Source organism: Eurosta solidaginis, chromosome 1 (assembly GCF_040869045.1).
Source record: "Eurosta solidaginis isolate ZX-2024a chromosome 1, ASM4086904v1, whole genome shotgun sequence".
Classification (NCBI taxonomy): domain Eukaryota; kingdom Metazoa; phylum Arthropoda; class Insecta; order Diptera; family Tephritidae; genus Eurosta; species Eurosta solidaginis.
Genome location: NC_090319.1, coordinates 33,493,286 through 33,515,798, shown reverse-complemented (window position 1 = coordinate 33,515,798; position 22,513 = coordinate 33,493,286). Strand labels below are relative to the sequence as shown.

The following is a 22,513-nucleotide window of genomic DNA, read 5'->3' as shown; positions in this document are numbered from 1 at the left end:
ATTCCAAAATGATCCCGAAATAGTCCGGAATTGACCCAGATGGGATCCCGCACAGATCCAGAAATTATCCCGGAAGGGTGCAAAAACTATCCCGGAAAAGTAACAAAAAATCCCGAAATGGCTCCTACGGCATCCCGGACGGATCCAGAAATGATCTCGGAAGGGTCCCCAAATGATCCCAAAATGGTCCCGAAATGACCCTGATGGATCCGGCAAACCATCAAGAAATTATGCCGAAAGGGTCCCAAAATGATCCCGAAATAATACAGAAAAAGTCACGAAACGACCCCTAGAGGATCCCCAAATGATCCCGTATTAGCCCCGAAAAGGTCCCGAAATAACCCCGACGGGATCCCGGACAAATCCCGAAAACCATCCAGAAATGATGCCGGAAGGAATCCCAAATGATTCCGTAAAAGTCCCGCATTGATTCCGACGGGATCCCGAACGGATACCGAAAATCATCCAGAAGTGATGCCGGAAAGGTCCTCAAATGATCACCTAATAGTCCCGAAATTACCCTTAAGGGGTCATGGACGGATCCCATAAACCATCCAGAAATGATCCCGATATAGTCCCGAAGAAGTCCCGAAATGACCCTGACGGGATCTCGAACGCACCCCTAAATGACCCTGACGGGATCCCGGACAGATCCCGAAATCCATCCAGAAATGATCTTGGGAGGGACCCCAAATGATCCCGAAAAATTCCCGCAATGATTCCGAGGGGATCCTGATCGGATACCGACAACCATCCAGAAGTGATGCCGGAAAGGTCCTCAAATGATCACCTAATAGCAAAATGACCCTTACGGCATCCCGGACTGATCCCAAAATCCATCCAGAAATGATCTTGGGAAGGTCCCAAAATTATCCCGAAATAGTCTCGGAAAAGTTCAGAAATTACCCTGACGGGTTCCCGGACGAATCCTGAAAGCCATCTCTAAATGATCCCGAAAAAGTCCCGAAATTACCCTGACTGGACCCCGAAAGGATCCCGAAAACTATCCAGAAATGATGCCGGAAATGTCCTCAAATGATCACCTAATAGTTCCGAAAAGACCCTGACGGGATCCCGAACGGATCCCGACAACTATCTAGAAATGATGCCGAAAGGGCCCGCAAATGATCCCGTATTAGTCGAGAAAAAGTCCCGAAATGAACCCGACGGGATGCCGGACGAATCCCAAAAACCATCCAGAAATGATGCCGGAAGGGACACCAAATGATCCCGAAAAAGTCCCGCAATAATTCCGACGGGATCCTGAGCGGATACCGAAAACCATCCAGAAGTGATGCCGAAAAGGTCCTCAAATGATCACCTAATAGACCCAAAATGACCCTGACGGCATCCCGGACAGATCCCGAAATCCATCCAGAAATGATCTTGGGAGGGTCCCAAAATTATCCCGAAATAGTCTGGGAAAAGTCCAGAAATTACCCTGACGGATCCCGGACGAATCCTGAAAACCAATCTTAAATGATGCCGAAAAAGTCCCGTAATGACCCTGATGGGACCCGGAAAGGATCACGAAAACTAACCAGAAATGATGCCGGAAAGGTCCTCAAATGATCTCCCAATAGTTCCGAAAAGACCCTGACGGGATCCTGAACGAATCCCGACAACTATCCAGAAATGATACCGAAAGGGCCCGCAAATGATCCCGTATTAGTCGAGAAAAAGTTCCGAAATGACCCCGACGGGATGCCGGACGAATCCCAAAAACCATCCAGAAATGATATCGGAAGGGACCCCAATGATCCCGAAAAAGTCCCGCAATTATTCCGACGGGAATCTGAACGGATACCGAAAACCATCCAGAAGTGATACCGGAACGGTCCTCAAATGCTCACCTAATAGTCCCAAAATGACCCTGAGGGCATCCCGGACAAATCCCGAAATCCATCCAGAAATGATCTTGGGAAGGTCCCAAAATGATCCCGAAATAGTCTCGGAAAAGTCCAGAAATTACCCTGACGGGTTCCCGGACGAATCCTGAAAGCCATCCTTAAATGATCCCAAAAAAGCCCCAAAATGACCCTGACGGGATCCCGAAAGGATTCCAAAAACTATCCAGAAATGATGCCGGAAAGGTCCTCAAATGATCCCCTAATAGTTCCGAAATGACCGTGACGGGATCCCGAACGGATCCCGACAACTATCCAGAAATTATGCCGAAAGGGTCCGCAAATGATCCCATATTAGTCGAGAAAAAGTCCCGAAATGACCCCGACGGGATCCCGGACGAATCCCAAAAACCATCCAGAAATGATGCCGGTAGGTATCCCAAATGATCCCGAAATAATCCCGAAATGACCTCGTCGGCATCCCGGACGGATACCGAAAATTATCCAGAAATGATGCCGGAAAGGTCCACAAATGATCCCCTAATAGTCCCGAAATTACCCTGATGGGATCCCGGACGGATCCCGAAAACCATCCAGAAATGATGCCGGAAGAGCCCGCAAATGATCCCGAAAAAGTCCCCAAATGACCCCGACGATATCCCGGACGGATCCCGAAAACCATCCAGAAATGATGCCGGAAGAGCCCCCAAATGATCCCGAAAAAGTCCCCAAATGACCCCGACGAGATCCCGCACGGATCCCGAAAACCATCCAGAAATGATGCGGGAAGAGCCCCAAATGATCCCGAAAAAGTCCCCAAATGACCCCGACATGCTCCAGAAAAGGTTCCGAAATGGCTCCGAGGGAATCAACGACGGATTGCGAAAACCATACAGAAATGATTCCGGAAGGATCCCAAAATGATCCCGAAATAGTCCGGAAATGACCCAGATGGGATCCCGCACAGATCAGAAATCATCCCGGAAGGGTCCAAAAACTATCCCGGAAAAGGAACAAAAAATTCCGAAATGGCTCCTACGGCATCCCGGAGGGATCCAGAAATGATCTCGGAAGGGTCCCCAAATGATCCCAAAATGGTCCCGAAATGACCCTGATGGATCCGGCAAACCATCAAGAAATTATGCCGGAAGGGTCCCCAAATGATCCCGAAATAAAACAGAAAAAGTCACGAAACGACCCCTAGAGGATCCCCAAATGATCCCGTATTAGCCCCAAAAAAGTCCCAAAATGACCCTGACGGGATCCCGAAAGGATTCCGAAAACAATACAGAAATGATGCCGGAAAGGTCCTCAAATGATCCCCTAATAGTCCCGGAAATGACCGTGACGGGATCCCGACAACTATCCAGAAATGATGCCGAAAGGGTCCGCAAATGATCCCGTATTAGTCGAAAAAAAGTCCCGAAAGGACCACGACGGGATCCCGGACGAATCCCAAAAACCATCCAGAAATGATGCCGGTAGGTATCCCAAATGATCCCGAAATAGTCCCGAAATGACCTCGTCGGCATCCCGGACGGATCCCGAAAATTATCCAGAAATGATGCCGGAAAGGTTCCCAAATGATCCCCTAATAGGCCCGAAATTACCCTAATGGGATCCCGGACGGATCCCGAAAACCATCCAGAAATGATGCCGAAAGGGTTCCCAAATGATCCCGTATTAGTCGCGAAAAAGTCCCGAAATGACCCCGACGGGATCCCGGACGGATCCCGAAAACCATCCAGAAATGATGCCGAAAGGGTTCCCAAATGATCCCGTATTAGTCGCGAAAAAGTCCCGAAATGACCCCGACGGGATCCCGGACGGATCCCGAAAACCATCCAGAAATGATGCCGGATGAGCCCCAAAATGATCCCGAAAAAGTCCCCAAATGACCCCGACGAGATCCCGGACAGATCCCGAAAACCATCCAGAAATGATGCCGGAAGAGCCCCCAAATGATCCCGAAAAAGTCCCCAAATGACCCCGACGATATCCCGGACGGATCCCGAAAACCATCCAGAAATGATGCCGGAAGAGCCCTCAAATGATCCCGAAAAAGTCCCCATATGACCCCGACGAGATCCCGCACGGATCCCGAAAACCATCCAGAAATGATGCCGGAAGGGTCCCCAAATGATCGCGAAATAGTCCCGAAATGATTCCGGAATAGTCCCGAAAATGTTCCAAAATAACCCCGACGGGATCCCGGACGGATCCCGTAAACTATACAGAAATGATCCCGGAAGGGTCCCAAAATGATCCCGAAATAGTCCCGAAAAAGTCCCGAAATTACCCCGGCGTAATCCCGGACCGATCCCGAAAACCATCCAGAAATGATCCCGGAAGGGTCTCGATATGGCCCTTACGGGATTACGAATAAGGTGAAGCTAATTATAAAACCATGTTAATAAGGCAGCAGGCGCATTGGAGCGAATAAAAAGTTAGATAGAAACATACAGGTAAAGCTAATAAAAGCGTGCTAATAAAAACAATTGATGGAGGGCGGATGGCGGGAGTAGAGGAGAGGACCACTGATCGTTCCTCCAAAATTGTCTAGATCTCGTTCTGTATGTACCAGATACCAAAAACTATTGATTTAGGAGAAAATTTAGATTGAGTTATAACAATTTATGGATTTTACACCAGAGGGGAGATAAAGGGGCGGGCGGAGGGTGTCACTGCTTACTTTGTAAGCCCTCGACTTATTTGACCCCTTGAGTCTGTGATATTGGTGAAGGCCAGTATACGTAAAGTTATAATGTGTAAAAATTATGAAAAATAATTTCTCGGGTCGTGGGACCCCCACCCCTCTTTCCATGTTCGAAAAAAATTTCGCTAGTAGACTACTCTCTGTGTCCCAAATTTCATCAAAATCCGTGTAGCCATTCTGGCGTGATTCAGTCGCAAAGACGAAAAAATATAATAATTAAATTATAACTGTTCCTAGGTGGCGGGGACCGCGCCCCTTTTAAAAAATATATAGCTAGTAGATCCTTCTAGACTATTGGCTATATGTGTGCAAAATTTCATCCAAATCGATCTAGCCGTTCTTGCGTTATTGAGTCACAAAGACAAACGTCTGGACAAACATCCAAACATCCAAACATCCAAACATCCAAACATCTAAACATCCAAACATCCAAACATCTTAACATCCAAACTTTGCCATTTATAATATATATTAGATATTAGATTAGATTAGATTAGATAACATCAGTAATTATTGCTTAAAAATGTTAATATCGAAGGCGTAAGGACCATCTCTAGCTTGTAACAGGAATTCACACAAATTCAATAATACATAATAATTTTTTATACAATTAGAACACATGTTTCATTTGGTGCGCTAGTTGAAAAATGAATATTGCGCAGTGCTGCAATGAGTTGAGCTAGTCTTGCAACTAAAATATAAAAATTATAAATACAATGGAAAATAAACGCTTCTGGTGCGAGTTTTTTGACTTATACTGTGAATTACCACCACTGTGGAAAATAAATAGTGTTTTTTTATACAATTAGTGGCTTTTTTATACAATTAAAACACATGTTTCATTTCTTGCGCTACATTAAAAATGAATATTGCGCAGTGTTTTTGAGCCGTGTATGTCAAAATTTTCATTTGCACAAATTCCGTCGTTTTATATTTGCGCATGGCTTTTGTGTCATGTATGGGCCGTCTTAGCGGCACCAATAATCGATTGCATTGATTCTCATAAGGTTGGTCGAATCAGCTGTTATCAGGTTACCGATACGGTTACCGATAACGCACCAATATCTCCAGCTTAAAGCCCCCATTACTGATACTTAGCATAGACTTGACTTGACTTGGCGTAAACTTGGCAACTTAGCCACGATTATACTCCACTTGGCGCATACAACCTGGTATCATAATCAGCGTTGAAATTTATTTTTAAATAAATGTCAATTTGTATGACAAAATGTCAAAATGAAATGGAAACAAACAAATGGCATCTCAAAATGTAAACGTCACTTAGAACTTACATAGAAAATCAAAATTCAACAGACTTCTAAATCAAGTTAAGTGTTGCTAAGTTTTGAGTAATCAGTAACATGCAATGTTCATTTAACAGAACTGTAAGTGACAGTTCTCAAGCCAAGTCAAGTCTATGCTAAGTATCAGTAATGGGCCCTTAATACTGTTTTCACACAGATACTTAATGATCTCATTTCACCTTCTAAAGAAATCGTAAATTTTTTGCTTTCACACAGAAGTAACTGCTCGATTAGTATGAATGATGAAATGTCAAGCGAATAAAATGACAATGCTATATGACAGACAATCATGGCGGAACGATACAAGGTGGCAGCATGGTGACATACCTACAAACATAAAAAAATTCCGTGTACTTGTAAATTCGATGGACAAATGTCAAAATCGTACTGCGCCGGTAGTTGATGTATCAAATCAAATAAAAAAGGTTATAATCAGCTGTTCGATGCGGCCACCTTGTATCGTTCCGTCATGTAGACAATGACATTTACTTTGACAAATGTCATTTTTAAGCACTGAACACACCAAAAACTAAGAAGCGGAAACGGAAGCGGTACGCTGCCAACAGAGTTGCATTGTTCTTTTGACTTCATTAGGCATTCGATTAGCTAATAATGAAATAATTATAGATTCGAATTTTGTAGGGAAGATTGAGCTTAAGTAGCGTCTTAATGTAGAAAACTGCCTTTATTATTCAATAAGCCGTCTGTGTGAAAACAGTATAAAAGGTAGGTTCGATCAGCTGTTTTATCTGGTTTTGGCTTTATGGTTATAAGTCACCATTAATTCGCCCTTATAACATGCCAACCAGAGAACTGCAAAAATCACAATTTTCTTGATTTAATCAAACACAAAAACTTGCATTCACATTTAATCATGCGAATAAACTCATATTTAATAAACTCATAATTGAATAAACTCAGCATCTGTCTTTACACGACTCTGTTAGAATGATTGCGATCGAATAACCGAACAGGTTTTGCGTACGATTGTATTGATCAAACGAAGGCCAGCCGAGAATAAAATCAAAGCACGAGAATTAGTATCGTTCAGTTCGGCAAACAAACAGAATCGTAAGCAATGTTTATATGTATATTTATATGTAGCTTGTCGCCGCGACGTAAGGCCTGAATTGATTATATTCACGCATGCAATAACTTGGTTGATTTTAAATCAATGTCGATTATATTCGTTTAAGCAAGTTGGGTCATTGAACACGATCATGTTGCCGAATGTGATCGAACGTTGTTGTGTTCGATTTTTGCAGTTCATTGATGCCAACCTGATAAAACCGCACTGCGTTTTTTTAGCACACGCAAACATCCGGCGTTTTTTGCCCTAACAGAAATAAGTATGCGTTGCGATAATGTAAAACATGTATGCAAACGTCAAATCTAAATGTCACGCAGAACAAATATTGGAAATCGAGTTAGGTTTTCACGCAGCAAATTCAATTTCGGTAGCTCTCATACAACTGTAAACAAGAAAACCCACGGATAAAAGCCGTATGAGTTTTTTTTGAAGGCGGAGCACACTAACACACCACGGTACCCGCCCGACTTTTACACACATTCTTATTTCGTTTGGGGCAGACAAGTTTTCTGAGAACACGTTGCTAGTTCCTTGTTTTTCGTGCCTTAAATAACATCGATGGTTTTTGTGTTTTGGACCGTAATAAATTAATATGCGACAATGCGCTGCTTTAATTATGTATACGAGGTAATTGATTCAATGGACGTGTGAACGCTCATCTGATTTCTACTCATTAAACACATCTGTGATTTGATCTATGTGTATACCTGCCTGAAAAAGTTACAAATTCCGATTTTTAGCGGCGTTTAGCGATTTGTGTGCTTTTAAGGAGGGATATTAGAAAAAAAACCGTAATATATAAAAAATATTCTATCGGGGAAAGATCCCTTTAATATAATTTTATGGAAACAAAGTATACGGAATGTAAGAAGAAATTTAACGATTCAGTGAACACGGAAAAGTTTTGTGGCTTAAACGTTACAAACTATAATTGTATCTGGTAAGAAAAATATATATAATTTTCGCATACTTTCAGGTAATTAAAAATGAAAAGTAAAAAATAGCTTAAGCCTCCTTTTTCCGCGACGGCATAGTAAAAGAAGATACGGTTTCACATTGGAAAACTTCTTGCAGAAGTTGATGCACATAGAAAAAGTTACGGATATGTTAGGACATCAAATTTTTTTTTATTGAGAAATATAGCGCTGTATATGAAAAATGCAAAATAAAAAAAAAACAAATATGAAAAATAGATAGCTTGAAAAGCAAAAATAGAAGGACGACAACGACCATAAAGAGGTCAAAAAGAAAAACAACAAAATAGTTTTTGGTGCTGAGTAGTTTTGTGAGTGATAATTGTGTATATTATCTGCTACATATTTCTTGTATACAATTAATGTTTTCATATATCAATAATATGTATTAACGAGTTGGGTAACGTTTTACAAGACGGTGCACCACCTAATTTTTATGAAAAATTATCAAAGTCGGTATCAAAAAACGCGTCTTGGCCTCCGTTTTTATAATCCAGAAGGGAAAATTAAAATTTTTATTTCTGTCATAAGCAAAAAATGGGTTCTAATTTTCATGTGATTGTTGTTTTTGTCAGATGTGTTGTACACACACACACACACTAATGCAGAAAGGTGTTCTGCGCGCATTTAGTTTTGATCCCCAAACCGGTGTCGGTCCCACCCAGGGTAATCTCTTATAAGCGCGGCCGAATGCCGCCAAAGCAGAAAGGTGTTCTATACAAAAAAAAAAAAAAACTGGATCGGGCCCATATTTCGGACCCTCTCGGGGTCATTTTACGGTTTTTTGTGAATAACTTTCGACAAAAAAATTTTTATTTCCGCTTCGGATTCTTAAAACGGATGTCGAGACGTGTCTTTTGATACCACTGTTGATAATTTTCGATACAAATTAGATGGTGCACCGTCTTGTAAAACGTTACCAGGAATTGTTAAAATCTAAATTTAACTAATTTTCCTATATATGTAATTAAGTTTTCTTTTTCATTTTAGGCTATACTGAACGATTTTATTAAACTTAATTAATGTGCGCTCTTAGGAAAAGATATAAATTATAATATCACCACTTAAGGACCACCAGTAACAAAATAATATATTATTGGTTCTTGAAATTGCATCTATGGGCCACGAAAAAGCGCAGTCGGATTCTGATGCAAATTCAGGTGAAGACAACAATCAACAATCCGACAATATTGGCAATAATAAAGAAAAGGATATTAACCCTAAAACTATAAAATCACCACCTCTTTTTAATAATAGAGACAAAGTTGATCCTTGTTCTAGTAGCAATGACAAAAACAATAGCGCAACAAACATTGACGAAAATAGTGAATTCCCATCCATTGGCTCTACGGAAGTAAACCCTAAACCAGAGGAAAACTCCCTGTGTGTGCAAAAAAAAGTAAGTGAATTTAAATTACGTGTTGTACCATTAGAAAAATTGTTGGAAAAACCATTCGCCGATAAAATTAAACAAAATTTAAACCCAATATCGGAAACCCAAACAAGACGTTTACCAGAACGTAAGAACCGTAATAATTGTACGCTCATTGAATTATCGGACAGTGAAGGCGAGGGAAGTGAAAAGGACGAAGTAACCTTCAGAGCACCACCAAAAACTAAGAAATCCTCAACTTCGTCAAAAAGAGAGGAATACACGGTCGCAGGAAAATCAAATCGTTCAGTTAATTTGAAAGATCAATTCCGCATCAGACGGTGCACTGTGCGCATAAAACGCACACCCTTTCCGACCACATCCAAAACCACAAATATCTCTGAACCTTTAATCACAAGTTCTAATAAATTGAATGGTAGGGATGATTCAATAAGAAATTCAGCTAATCGCGATCGAAACAACAGCAAAAATCCAGATACAACAAAAAAATCGTTAACATCTAAAAAAAGAAATATGCAATCCGATTCAGATGATTCAGAGTCCGTGAGCAGGGAAATTGAGATTTCTGATGACGATTCGGATGCTAAAAGCAGTGATAGTGAAATAATACCAGCACGCAAAAAACGCGTATTCAATAAAAGGAAAAAAAGTAGTGATGATGATTCTGACTTTGCACCCAAACCATCCGCTAAGAAACGTGGACGCGTACGGCGTACCCAGAGCAGTGATGATGACGATGATGATGACGATGATGATGACGATGACTACGGTGACGAAAAGCAAAAGAAAAAAGGTAAAAAAAACGCAGAGTCTGACGCTGGTTCTGATGATGACGATGATGAGAAAAATAAAAGCAAACGTAAACAAATCCGTAAAATAATAAAAAGCAAGGATCTTGACGTAAGCACAAAGAGCGCTGCAAAAGAGGAGGAAGAACGACGCAAACGAATTGAGGAACGACAAAAGCTTTACAATCAAATTTATGAGAAACCCGAAAGTGTTGAAGTCACTGAACTAGTGTTGGATTTTGATGAGAAAACCAAGAAACCACTCCTTCAAGTTGATAAAGGCATATTAAAGAAATTGAAACCACATCAAGTAGCCGGGGTTAAATTTATGTGGGATGCCTGCTTTGAAACAATTAAAGAAGCTGAAGATAAAGCTGGTTCGGGTTGTATATTGGCCCATTGTATGGGTTTGGGAAAAACACTACAAATTGTTACACTTTCACACACCCTATTGGTTAACTCAAGTAAAACAGGCGTTGAACGAGTTTTAATTATAACTCCATTAAGTACACTAAATAATTGGGCACGTGAATTCAAGCAGTGGATACATTTTGCTAATAAGCGTAATGTGGAAGTATACGATATGTCAAGATACAAAGACAAACCGACACGCATTTTTAAATTGAATGAATGGTTTGAAGAAGGTGGCGCATGTGTTATTGGTTATGATATGTATCGCATATTAGCTAATGAAAAAGCCAAGGGCTTACGAAAAAAGCAACGGGAAATATTGCAGCGATCACTTGTCGATCCAGGTCCGGATTTGGTAGTTTGTGATGAAGGTCACTTATTAAAAAATGAGAAAACATCTATCAGTAAAGCAGTTACAAGAATGCGTACTAAAAGACGTATCGTTCTTACGGGCACCCCACTACAAAATAACCTTAAAGAATGTAAGTATTAAAAACTTTTTTACAGTCATCATCTTGAACCAAAAAAGGTTCGCAACCTAAGATCAGTCAGCTTTGTCTGGAAAGCTTCCGTAGAGTAAAAATATCTTGTTGCCACAAGTCTTTAACAATAACATATCCGCAAAAGCACTCCCCGCGATTTAAGACAAAAAACAATTTTTTATTTACTTAATTGGCGCTTAGCCGTTTAAAGGGTTATGATCGCCAATTGGTCACACCAAGGGAATTCAAATCGTTTTCCACCTGGTGCTTTGGTGTGGCGCCGCCCTCTTCCTCTGCTTCTATAGGCGGGTTTAGATAAAAATACCTCCTTAGCCGGAGCAACATTTTTCATTGTCATTACATGGCCCAGCTAGCTAGCTGGACTATGTTGACGTCTGCGTCTCGCCGTCGCCAACTGGCAGAGATCCGTAAATCTTTAAAAGAACTTTTCTCTCGAAGACTTCCAGAGCCATTTCATCTGATCATTTATGCATTCATTTATTTAAATAACAAGTTAGTACAATGATACTTAACGTCTTTTATAGTACAACAAAAAACAAAATTTTAAAGAACTATATCAAGTAACCAATAGACAGAGGTGTAAATAAATTAATAAACATGTATAAATAATAATAACACTAATAGTAATAATAATAATAACATTAGTAATAATAATAATAACATTAGTAATAATACTTATAATCCATCACTAATAACCTATAGATGGTCGGTCAGAATTTAAGTTAAAATTTGAGAAATAAGCAAATAAGATTTGCTTGAAATTACTTTTGTTTAGCTTACCCCTAACGGAGGCTGATAAAGACAAAGAGCAACCTCGCAGATGCTATGAAATTAAAGTTAGGGACAATTAAATCACTGGTACGCCCAGACCTCGTGAAATAGGGAGACTTACAAGACATTTCATTTCATTTCATTTATTTATTACGGCAAAAAAGCCTAATTCATAAATTAAATTATATTACAATTTACTATCTTATTGCTAAGGTTTTACAATATTCATAAAGTTTTGCTTTAAAAGCCCCGATTTCATTACAACTTTTTATATCTATAGGCAGTTCATTGAAACTTTTTAGACCTTTATAAAAAATATTTTGCTGATCTATTTCAGTTCTGAATAAAGGCAGTTTGAAATTGTGTTTATTCCTTGTATTAATGTTATGTGTTTGCTTAACTAATACTACGTTTTTACTTAGATATTCAGGTACATTTTCACTTTTAATATTAAATATAAACTTCATAGCGTGAAAAAAAATCTTTTGCTTTACACTTAACCAGTTCAAACTTCTCAGCATATCAGCCGTACGAGTATCTCTAGGTTTTTTAAGAATAAATCTCATACATCTGTTTTGCATCTTTTGAAGTTTATCTATTTCTTTGTCTGACACAATGAATAGAATAGATGGGCAGTTTACAAAGTGCGGTTCTATAATGGACTTATATATAATTATTTTGTACTTTTTTTGAATATATTTGGATGTTCTCTGCATAACCCCAATTTTTTTCGCAACTTTCTGGACTGTGTAGTTTATATGTTCTTCAAACTTGAGATTGTTATCATTTATTTTTAAACCAATTATATCCTCATTAACGTTCCTCCTTGTTATTATCATAAATTTCGTTTTATTTATATTAAGTTTCAGTCTATTTCCGCACAACCATTTATACAGGTTATTCAGTTCATGTTGTATTTTAGAAAGTGCAGAATTAATATTATTCTCACTAATCATTATTAATGCATCATCAGCGAATAGTTTAATTTCACAACCTTCAATAGCGTTAACTATATCATTAATATAAATTAAGAACAGTATCGGTGCCAAAACTGAGCCTTGTGGTAACCCTATGGGTACTTCCAATTCATCAGACATCACGGTATTTATAACCGTTTTCTGTCTCCTCTGCTTCAAATAGCTGCGAAACCAGTCAAGTTCTATACCAGTTATACCAATACGTTCCATTTTTTTGATTAAGATCTCCCTATCCACTGTTTCAAAAGCTCGTTTGAGGTCTAGGAAGACTGAAACAACCACTTTTTTTTTATTTAACTCTTCTTTCCAGTCATGTATCACCAAATTAAGAACTGTCTCACATGAATGTTTCTTTCTAAAGCCTGACTGCTGACATAAGACGATACAGAAAAATACAGCTTCTGGCTTTACCGTACTGGATAATATCACATCCCTAAAGTGTATTTCTCCAGCTGGAGATGTGATCATATCTCTTAAGACCATAAACATACCGAGTAATTTGATTGAATAACACATCAATTTTGTGGGCAGATTGTGAGTCCAACTTATCCTTCTGAACCATATAACAGGACGGGTACGATAAGTGACTTGTAGAGCATGATTTTTGTTTGCCGATAGAGGACTTGACTTTTCAATTGCCTAACTAGTCCAAAGTAGCATTTATTGGCAAGAGTAATTCTTCGCTGGATTTGAGAGGTGATGTTGGTTTCGCTCGATGACAGCAGGTACTATGTTTTGTCCTCATTCAGCATGAAATGAACCTTTTCCGCTTCTTTCTCTAGTTCGGAGTAAGCAGAACATAAGGCTCGGGTGTTCAGGCGGATGATATCAATTTCTTCAGCATAATTCAGTAATTACACGCTGGTTTTGAGAAAAGAATAAAAGTCAGGCAATAAAAATTAACTCCGGAATTTTATTTTTTAACGAACGATTTGCCTCCAAATTATTTCCTCTAGCAATGGTATTCTTTATCTTTTTCGTTCGGCCTTTACGTTTATTACTTTATGTCAAAAAGGAAGGCGAAATCAATAGTCAAATGATATGTTACCATCGTTTAACATAGTGCAAATACACTATCGATTCGTCTTTGAGGCGACACGAATATTCGTTTCGTAATAGAGAATGAGGCCCTAAAAAAGTTTTTTTTTTCGGATAAGCCAGTGTGATACCGTGCCCCACATACCAAACCGAAGATCCTGGGTTCAATTCCCGGGCAAAACAACATAAAAAAAATTTAAAACAATTTTTTTTTAATTAGAAATAAGTTTTTCTAATCGGGGTCGCCCCTCGGCAGTGATTTGGAAAACACCATCGAGTGTGTTTCTACCACAAAATAAATACGTATAAGTAGTTTAACATAAAAAAATTAAGTCAGTGCAAGGTTTTAAAAAGAATTTATTATAAATATTATAAACAAATAAAAAATTCAGGTCAAATGTCCTACCTAAAACTATTAAAGCATCAAATATCGTCTGAAAGGCTATTTGACCGGCAGTTGGGACACATCTTCCACACTCCATAATAGCAGGGAAATTTGTTAATAGCATATTGTTGTTTTTGTTGTTGTTGTTGTTGACCATCTCGGGGACGATTTGTTGGGATAACATGCTACCTTCTAGGCGCCCTCCCACCCCCTAGATCCTAGAGGAGTTCGGGGTAGCCAGAGCCTCGGCTGTTAATGAAACAGAATTCGCCACGGATAGGTGAGGTTGACAATTGGGTTTGGAGATGCTATATATTGCGCTGGCAACCTGAAAAGGTTGCGTCACACAACCCCTTGAATCTGGTAAAATACCAGTCGCCTCTTACGACAGGCATACCTACCGCGGGTATATTCTAACCCCCTAACCCGCTGGCGAGCTAATAGCATATTATACATCCTTTATAAATGAACAATGTTGTTGTAGAGGTAAGGACACTCCCCGAAGGCCTTGGGGAGTGCTATCAATGTTAATGGTCGATGCCTTCATGGTAACAAAAAAGAAAAATAGATCGGTTTACAGAACACCCAAGAGCCCCTTCAAAACCGGTATAACATCCACTTTACCACCAAAAGTTGCTTGACTATCTCATCTGATCTTTTTTTGTCATATTTTATATAGCAACAAACTTGTCAAACTATGAATTTTACCCAAATTTAACGGTATCCAGGGCACTCAAACGCGCTGCTCACAAAAGAACTTAATGCTTCTTTAAAAGTTGTTTCACCGTCGTCCTCTTCTCATATCTCCTTTCCTTTCCTATCCACTCCACTTCTTTCCTCTCCACTACTCTCTCTTCTCCTCTCCTCTTCCCTTCCCTCATCTTCTCTAAGCACAGCTCTCTTTTCCATTCCTCTTTTGCCCCTCAAATCATACTATGTTCAATTTTCATAACGTTTGAAAACCATAACCCTTTTTGATACTTTTTTATTACAGATTATTGTATGATTCAATTTATCAAACCAAATCTGCTTGGAACATACAAAGAGTATTTAAATCGTTTTGTGAATCCTATTAACAATGGTCAATACACAGATTCAACCGACCGAGATATTCGCCTAATGAAGCATCGATCACATATTTTACATAATATGTTGGAAGGTTGCATTCAGCGGCGCGATTATTCGGTGCTGGCACCGTATTTGCCGCCAAAGCACGAATATACAGTATATACAACTCTTTCTGAATTACAACAACAATTATATGAATATTACATGACCACACACCGTGAAGTCAATGGTTCCGATATTGGAGGAAAGGGGGCACGTTTATTTCAAGATTTTCAAGATTTACGTCGTATTTGGACACATCCAATGAATTTAAGATTTAACAGCGATATAGTTATACGCAAGCGTCAGCAGGCTAACGAATCGGATTCAATGGAAGACTTTATTGATGATGACGACGATGAAGCAGATTCTGATAGTGCATCGGACTCAACAATTGATTCATCTAAATCGTTTGTTAGCGGCGGTGGTAATGTACGCGGTAGTAGAGGTGGCATAAAATCGACAACACGTACACGAGGCCGTAAACCGTTAACCGATAAAGAAAAAGAAGACATAGAAGAAATGATAGCAGAACCACCGAAAGCCGCTGATGATGATCCATCCGAGTGGTGGAAACGTTTTTTAGATGAAAAAGAACTGAACAATATAAACCATTCCCCAAAATTGGTAATACTGATGAATTTGTTACAAGAATGTGAAATTATTGGCGACAAGTTACTTGTCTTCTCACAATCTTTGCAATCTATTGATGTTATTGAACATTTTTTGTCGTTAGTAGACAGTAAGACAAGAGGATACGAATATGAAGGTAAGTAAATGAATACAAAAACAAGTGAGATATACAAAGTTCGGGTGAAGCCAAACAGTACATAAACAGTGGTGTGAAAAACTACCATTTAAGAGGAGTGTAACGCATATTAAAAAATAAAATAAATAAATGTAAGGCGCGATAACCTCCGAAGGGATTTTAGGCCGAGCTTCTCTAATTTGCGTCGTGCTCCGTTTAATTTTTCCTGCAGATTGGCTAGACGGAACCTACTTGTTTTATGTCGACTTCGAACGGCATCTGCAAGGCAGATGAATTTTTACTGAGAGATTTTCATGGCGGAAATACGCTCGGAGTGCTTGCCAAACACTGCCGAGGGGTGACACCGCTTAGAAAGATTGTCTTCTAATTGAAAAAACTTGGTCCAAAAATTTTGATGTTGCTTTGCCCGGGGCGTGAACCCAGGATCGTCGGAATGACAGGCGGGGACGCTATCATCACACCACGGCGGCCAATGTTAAATAAACTTATGTATATAACAGGGTCGCTCCAAAAAAGTGCCGTTTCTTTCAGTGGAGTTTTGGAGATTTACGTACATTTGAAGTTAAAATTGATGTTACGGAGAATATTAAGATTTGTGCCTTCCAACGATTAGTTCTTTGATGGATCGGGCGCTTCGCGATATTCATACCTGGGCATCTAATGTCGGATTGAAAGTCAATGCGGAGAAGACGGATATGGTCTTGTTTACAAAGAGGTACAAGGTCCCAAATTGGACCAGGCCTAAGATAGGAGGGGTGACCTTACAGGAGAAACCTTGCACAAAATATTTACGAATCATCCTAGACAGTAAGCTGTTATGGAAGCTCAACGTGGAGGAGAGGGTCAAGAAGGCCTCAACGGCACTCTATGCATGTAAAAGAATGCTGGGGTGTACTTGGGGCCTATCGCCCTCTCTTTCTCATTGGGTTTTTACAGCGATTGTAAGCCCTATTCTATACTATGGAGTTCTTGTTTGGTGGAAAGCCACACAAAAAACAACATACCTCAAGAAATTAGAGGGGGTATGCAGACTATCGATGCTTAGCATTACGGGAGCCCTGAAAACAACCCCGACGGCTGCACTGCATGCCATTTTGCACATCCCACCTGTAGACCTGGTAGCAAAGAACAAAGCGTTAACGACCGCAACCAGGCTCGGTGCTTCGGGGCAGCTTGAGCGCCGACCATATGGCCATAGTAGTATAGCGTCATCAATCACAAGACGAACAGACTACATGATTCCCTATCTGCGCTTCGAGGGAGATCTTAAGGCCACAATAGAGGTGGACGGTTCGCGCAAGGGTGCGCAAATGGCGGACGAGGCGATACATGTGTACACCGACGGTTCCAAAGTAGTGGAAGGAGTAGGGTCTGTGGTATACTGCGCTGATCCGGAAATAAGCAGATCCTACAGGCTGCCGGATTACTGTAGCGTTTTCCAAGCGGAAATATTAGCCGCAACCAAAGCAGTAGAAACCCTGGAAGAGAATAGCTTAAGCTGCAACCGTGTTAACTTTTATATTGACCGTCAAGGAGCAATTAAGGCAATAATCTCGCATAGCACAGCATCTAAATGCGTTTTAGAGTGTAAGCAGTCTCTGGAGAGAATCGGGACAGGGAGAAGCATACATCTATATTGGGTCCAAGGGCATATGGGAATAGATGGGAATGAAAAGCGGACGAATTAGCTAAAAAGGGCGCATCCCTTGAAGCTTGCTCCGTAGACGTCCCAATTAGATTGGGTGAGATTAAGCGAAGGCGAGAGGTGCTCATGATCGACCAAGCGGGAAAAGCGTGGGTTCAAGCGCGGGGCTGTAAAGTGTCGAAGATTATGTGTCGGTCTTTCAACCTTAGACTAACACAGTTGCTTCTATCATTAAAAAGAGCGGACTGTAGGCTCATGACGGGTATTCTGACTGGACACTACCTTCTGGAGTCACATGCCTTTAAATTAGGCTTGGTCAGTGATAGCAGATGTAGGAATTGCGGGTTGGAGGAGGAAACGATCGAACACGTTCTGTGCTCGTGCCCTGCACTTGCCAGGCTAAGACTTCAGCTATTAGGAGTGATGCAGCTGACAGATCTAGAAGCATCAAGTTGCTTAAGTCCTAGGAAGCGTCTAGTATTTGCCAAGAGGACGGAGTTATTTTATAACATAGGCCCTGGTTTTTGATAGGGTTTTTCAGTTTGGTCGTTAAAACAAACTTCTGGTAACACTACGGGACTCAATCAGTCTATGTGAGGTCCTCATGGACCGGCCAGTTCAACCTACATACCTACGTGACCTGAGACATTTTAAAAATGGTAAATATGGAAAAACTAATTTCTACATAAAAACGCCTTGAATTGTTGAGCTAGAAGGTGTTAATATGTGGATGTCAGGATGTCCAGTTGTTTGTCCTTGGGTTCAATCACGTCACAACGGCTGGACGGATTTGGATGAAATTTGGCATACAGAAGTACCATATTATAAAATAATCTTTTGCCTTTAAATGCGGTTACATCTGCTTGACACAGTCCAGCCTTCAAGAGTTATATGAAGAGATAATAAGATGTTGATATCTGGCACCTGCCTACGCAGCCGTTTGATCACGAAAATCATGAGGAGGCCCTAAGCCCAATCAACACAGAACCTGTAAACACATTTACTAGATCGTGCCCGGTTTACGCGGAGCGACAAGTCACTCTGGCCCAACTTCGTTTTCTATACTGTAACAGGTTAAACTCTTTGTTTTCCAGAATCAACCCCGATAGACGTAATGTATGGCCTGTATGCGATGTGTCCCCTCATGACATCATCCATCTTTTCAATTGTAATGTGGAACCTACGCCTCGAACAGCAACATCCCTATGGTCCAAACCTGTTTAAACTGATAGTTTCCTTGGACTCCTGTTAGAGAACTTTGATGAAAACTTTTAAGTGATTGCACCTATTGAACTACATCAACAACTACTGCATTTATTTTTTTAAAAAGAGTGTGGGGTCCTCGGCTCTCTGCTGATAGTTACTTTGTAATTTTTTTTAATGAATTTAAGAATATATAACAATATTTTGTCTTATAAATTGAAAATAAACAAATTTGGAAAAGTACGCTGTGCCCACTCCTGTCATTCCCCTCATCCCACCGAATTGTTTCCGTATTATTTGACGGCAAACTTGGGATTTTGGGCCTATACCGACATTATTTCAATAACTGTGTGTATAAATGGCCCCAAATTTGAGGTATCTTTTAAAATTTCGATAATAAGCAATTCACAACGATTTTTACTCAAAAGCCCTTGTCTCAAAGTGCGCTTCCCTGTATCACTACTGGGTCAAATAAAGAGGTACAATTAAATAAACAAAATTAATTTTAACTATTTTATTTAATAATTTTAGGTGATGTTGGGGACTTTAAAGGTTTTTGGCAGCCAGGTGTAGACTACTTTCGATTAGACGGTTCATGTTCTGTTGAAAGCCGTGAGGCAATGTGTAAGAAATTTAACGATGTCAATAACTTACGCGGACGCCTATTTCTTATCTCAACACGTGCTGGTGGTCTCGGAATTAATTTGGTTGCAGCAAATCGTGTAGTAATATTTGATGTTTCTTGGAACCCCTCACATGATACTCAAAGCATATTTCGTGTTTATCGTTTTGGTCAGGAAAAACCTTGTTACATTTATCGTTTAATAGCCATGGGCACGATGGAGCAGAAGGTTTATGAACGTCAAGTTGCTAAACAGGCAACGGCTAAACGGGTTATTGATGAACAACAAATTTCACGTCATTACAATCAAAATGATCTTCAAGAACTTTATACGTATGAACTAAAACCCGAAGCTGATCGTGAAATACCAATTTTACCCAAGGATCGTCTATTTGCCGAGTTACTTAGTAAACATGAAGGAACAATATTTAAATATCATGAACATGATTCACTTTTGGAGAATGAAGAGAGTGAAAATTTAAGCGATGCTGAGCGTAAAGCTGCCTGGGCGGAATATGAAGCAGAAAAAACGCGTAGCGTTCAAACTGCTCAATATATGTCTTATGATCGTGGTGCATTTGGTGGACAATTTGGCAATGCTGCCGGTAGTGTAACATCCAATCGAATTTTTGGTTTCCGTTCAGATGTACTATTACAATTGTTGAATATGAAAATTATCAAAGATCATCCTATAATTACACAGACTCAAGCCTTGCAGCTTGTACCTACATACCTGCAACATTTATATAATGAAATGAATAATAATAATCCAACAATGTATAAAGAACTACTAGCATTGCATGCTACAATCGCTCATCCAAGCGGCATGTATATGAGCCCATTATTGTATGCAAATCAAAATCCAAATGCAGCAGGTTATTTCCAAGCACCGGTTGAGGCTAATGGACAGCCAATACAAGATCCGGCACTTGTCGGTTTCCATGCAGGTCCAGTTTTAAATACACCTGCACCTGGTTTTAAAGAAAATGAGGTATACGAAATTGATTAAACTGTGACTTTAATGAACACACTAACAACAACAAATTTCTTCTTCCTTTTGTCATATGAGAATGATAATGGAGGTTAAGTCCTAACAAAAAATAAAATAATGCTGTTGACAAAGGAGAGAGACAAATGGATGAATGGATGGATTGGATGGCATACAAAGTGTTTTTTATTTTGTTTATATATATTTTTTTTTAATATTGGTTCGTCATTTGCTCTTTAGCAGTACTGTAAAAAACTGTCTGTCACAAGTATGCCCATACAAACAAATACGCATGCATACACATTAACCTGTGTCGATTTGTATGAACCAAAGTTAACCAATATCGCGCCTTCAATTTTTCGATAGGATAGTTCCAAAAACTCATACCCAAAAAATAATTTTCGAGCCTGTATAATTTAATTTTTCAACTTTTTTCGACTTTGATTTTTAAGTTTTTTTTTTCATGACTTACTAAACAAATTTCATATGAATTATACCCTGTCCGACCCAAAAATGTCTTTAGCGGTGCGGAAGGGTATACATGAAAATTTTTCAAATGCAAATTTTTTAGCAGGTCGTGAAAAAAAATTTTAAAATCAAAGTCCAAAAAAAAAGTAAAAAAAAAATGAAATTTCGCTGGCTCGAAAATTATTTTTTTTGGGTATGTGTAGTGGAAATTTTTTTCTTTTTTTCCTGAGCCCAAATCCTATCGAAAAATCGATGGCGAGATATTGGTTAAAATAAATCGACCCAGTCTAATACACATACCATTTTATCACTGTTTAATAATAAAATATCATATTTAAAAAAAAAACATTTTTTTTATAGAATGGCTAGAAACAAATTTGGAAGTACTAGATCGTTTAAGTTAATTTTTTTTATCACAATGATAAAAATAAGAAAATACATGCATACATATATATAAATAATAAATATTCGTACATATAGGCATCCTTTTTTGCAAACAAAATAAAACATATAACACAATATAATTGCAAGCACATGAATAATTTGAGTAATTATATATCAAATAAATATAACAAACAAACTTACGGTTGTTTTAAATACTTAACTTATTTTCACACTGTGCCACAGAAACTTAGTGGTAGTGCGTCACATGTAATCTCCTCCCGTGGATATAAGTTATAAAGATTTGGGACGTTATAGATTCATCATCGATTCAAATATCGATTACGACCGTCGATTAAGTAGCGCTTAGGAAAACTGCTGTTATTATTTGGCGGCTCGAACAGACACATGTGCACACTACGGTGGCCCTTCGTTGTATGGAGGGGAAAAAAAGTGTTTGAATTCTTGATCTTACCCCCTAAAAATATGCGAATAATTGAAAAACGAATATATACAAAGTTTTAGGCCAATCAAAAAAGATTTAGAGGTGGCGCAAAGGGCTTGAAATCCTGAAAAATGACGAATTTTTACAATTTCGTGTTTCAGGCTTCCATATTTTTAAACCCTACGAAAATTTACTGCTTTTCCATACCGTAATAAGATCTGTATTTTCTTACTTTTCTAAAATGGCCACAATCTTCAAAATCGGTCGATCAATAAGAGAGACACAGGGCAAAATAAATATTGCTTTCGACAAACAAATATGAAAAGTAAATTAAGTCTGTGCAAATGTGTATATCAGTGAATCGTGGTATTCGGGTAAAAAATATTCAAATCTATATATATAAAAAGAAGTGTACATTTTGATTGTCACTCCATAACTCTAGAACGGCTCGACAGATTGCCATGAAATTTTTAGGAAAGATACAGAAAGGAGAGATGATGGTTAGTTGATTTTGAAATCCCAAATCGGTTTAGCCATATATATATATATATAAATCAAATTCTGTGTGTGTGTGTGTTCGCTATGGAAACGTATTTCCCACACATCAATCATCACCAAATTTTGGTTATGGGTTCCTTCGATCAACGGGAAGGTTTTAGGCTAAAAATAATTTCAATATATAAAAGGG

At 39.2% G+C, this 22,513-nt stretch overlaps 1 protein-coding gene across 2 annotated transcripts; it reads left to right on the top strand.

Moving 5' to 3' along the window:
* Positions 1 to 7,659: 7,659 nt before the first annotated feature.
* On the top strand, positions 7,660 to 21,162 carry XNP (ATRX chromatin remodeler XNP). 2 transcript variants are annotated; one of them, XM_067785293.1, is made up of 4 exons: positions 7,660 to 7,897; positions 8,922 to 11,005; positions 15,192 to 16,073; positions 19,453 to 21,162. In XM_067785293.1, the coding sequence occupies exons 2-4, from the start codon at positions 9,049 to 9,051 to the stop codon at positions 20,550 to 20,552; spliced, it is 3,939 nt and encodes a 1,312-aa protein (XP_067641394.1). In that variant the 5' UTR covers positions 7,660 to 7,897; positions 8,922 to 9,048; the 3' UTR covers positions 20,553 to 21,162. The 2 variants fall into 2 exon arrangements, with proteins under 2 accessions (XP_067641394.1, XP_067641401.1); XM_067785300.1 differs by lacking the exon at positions 7,660 to 7,897 and adding an exon at positions 8,018 to 8,242.
* Positions 21,163 to 22,513: the final 1,351 nt, after the last annotated feature.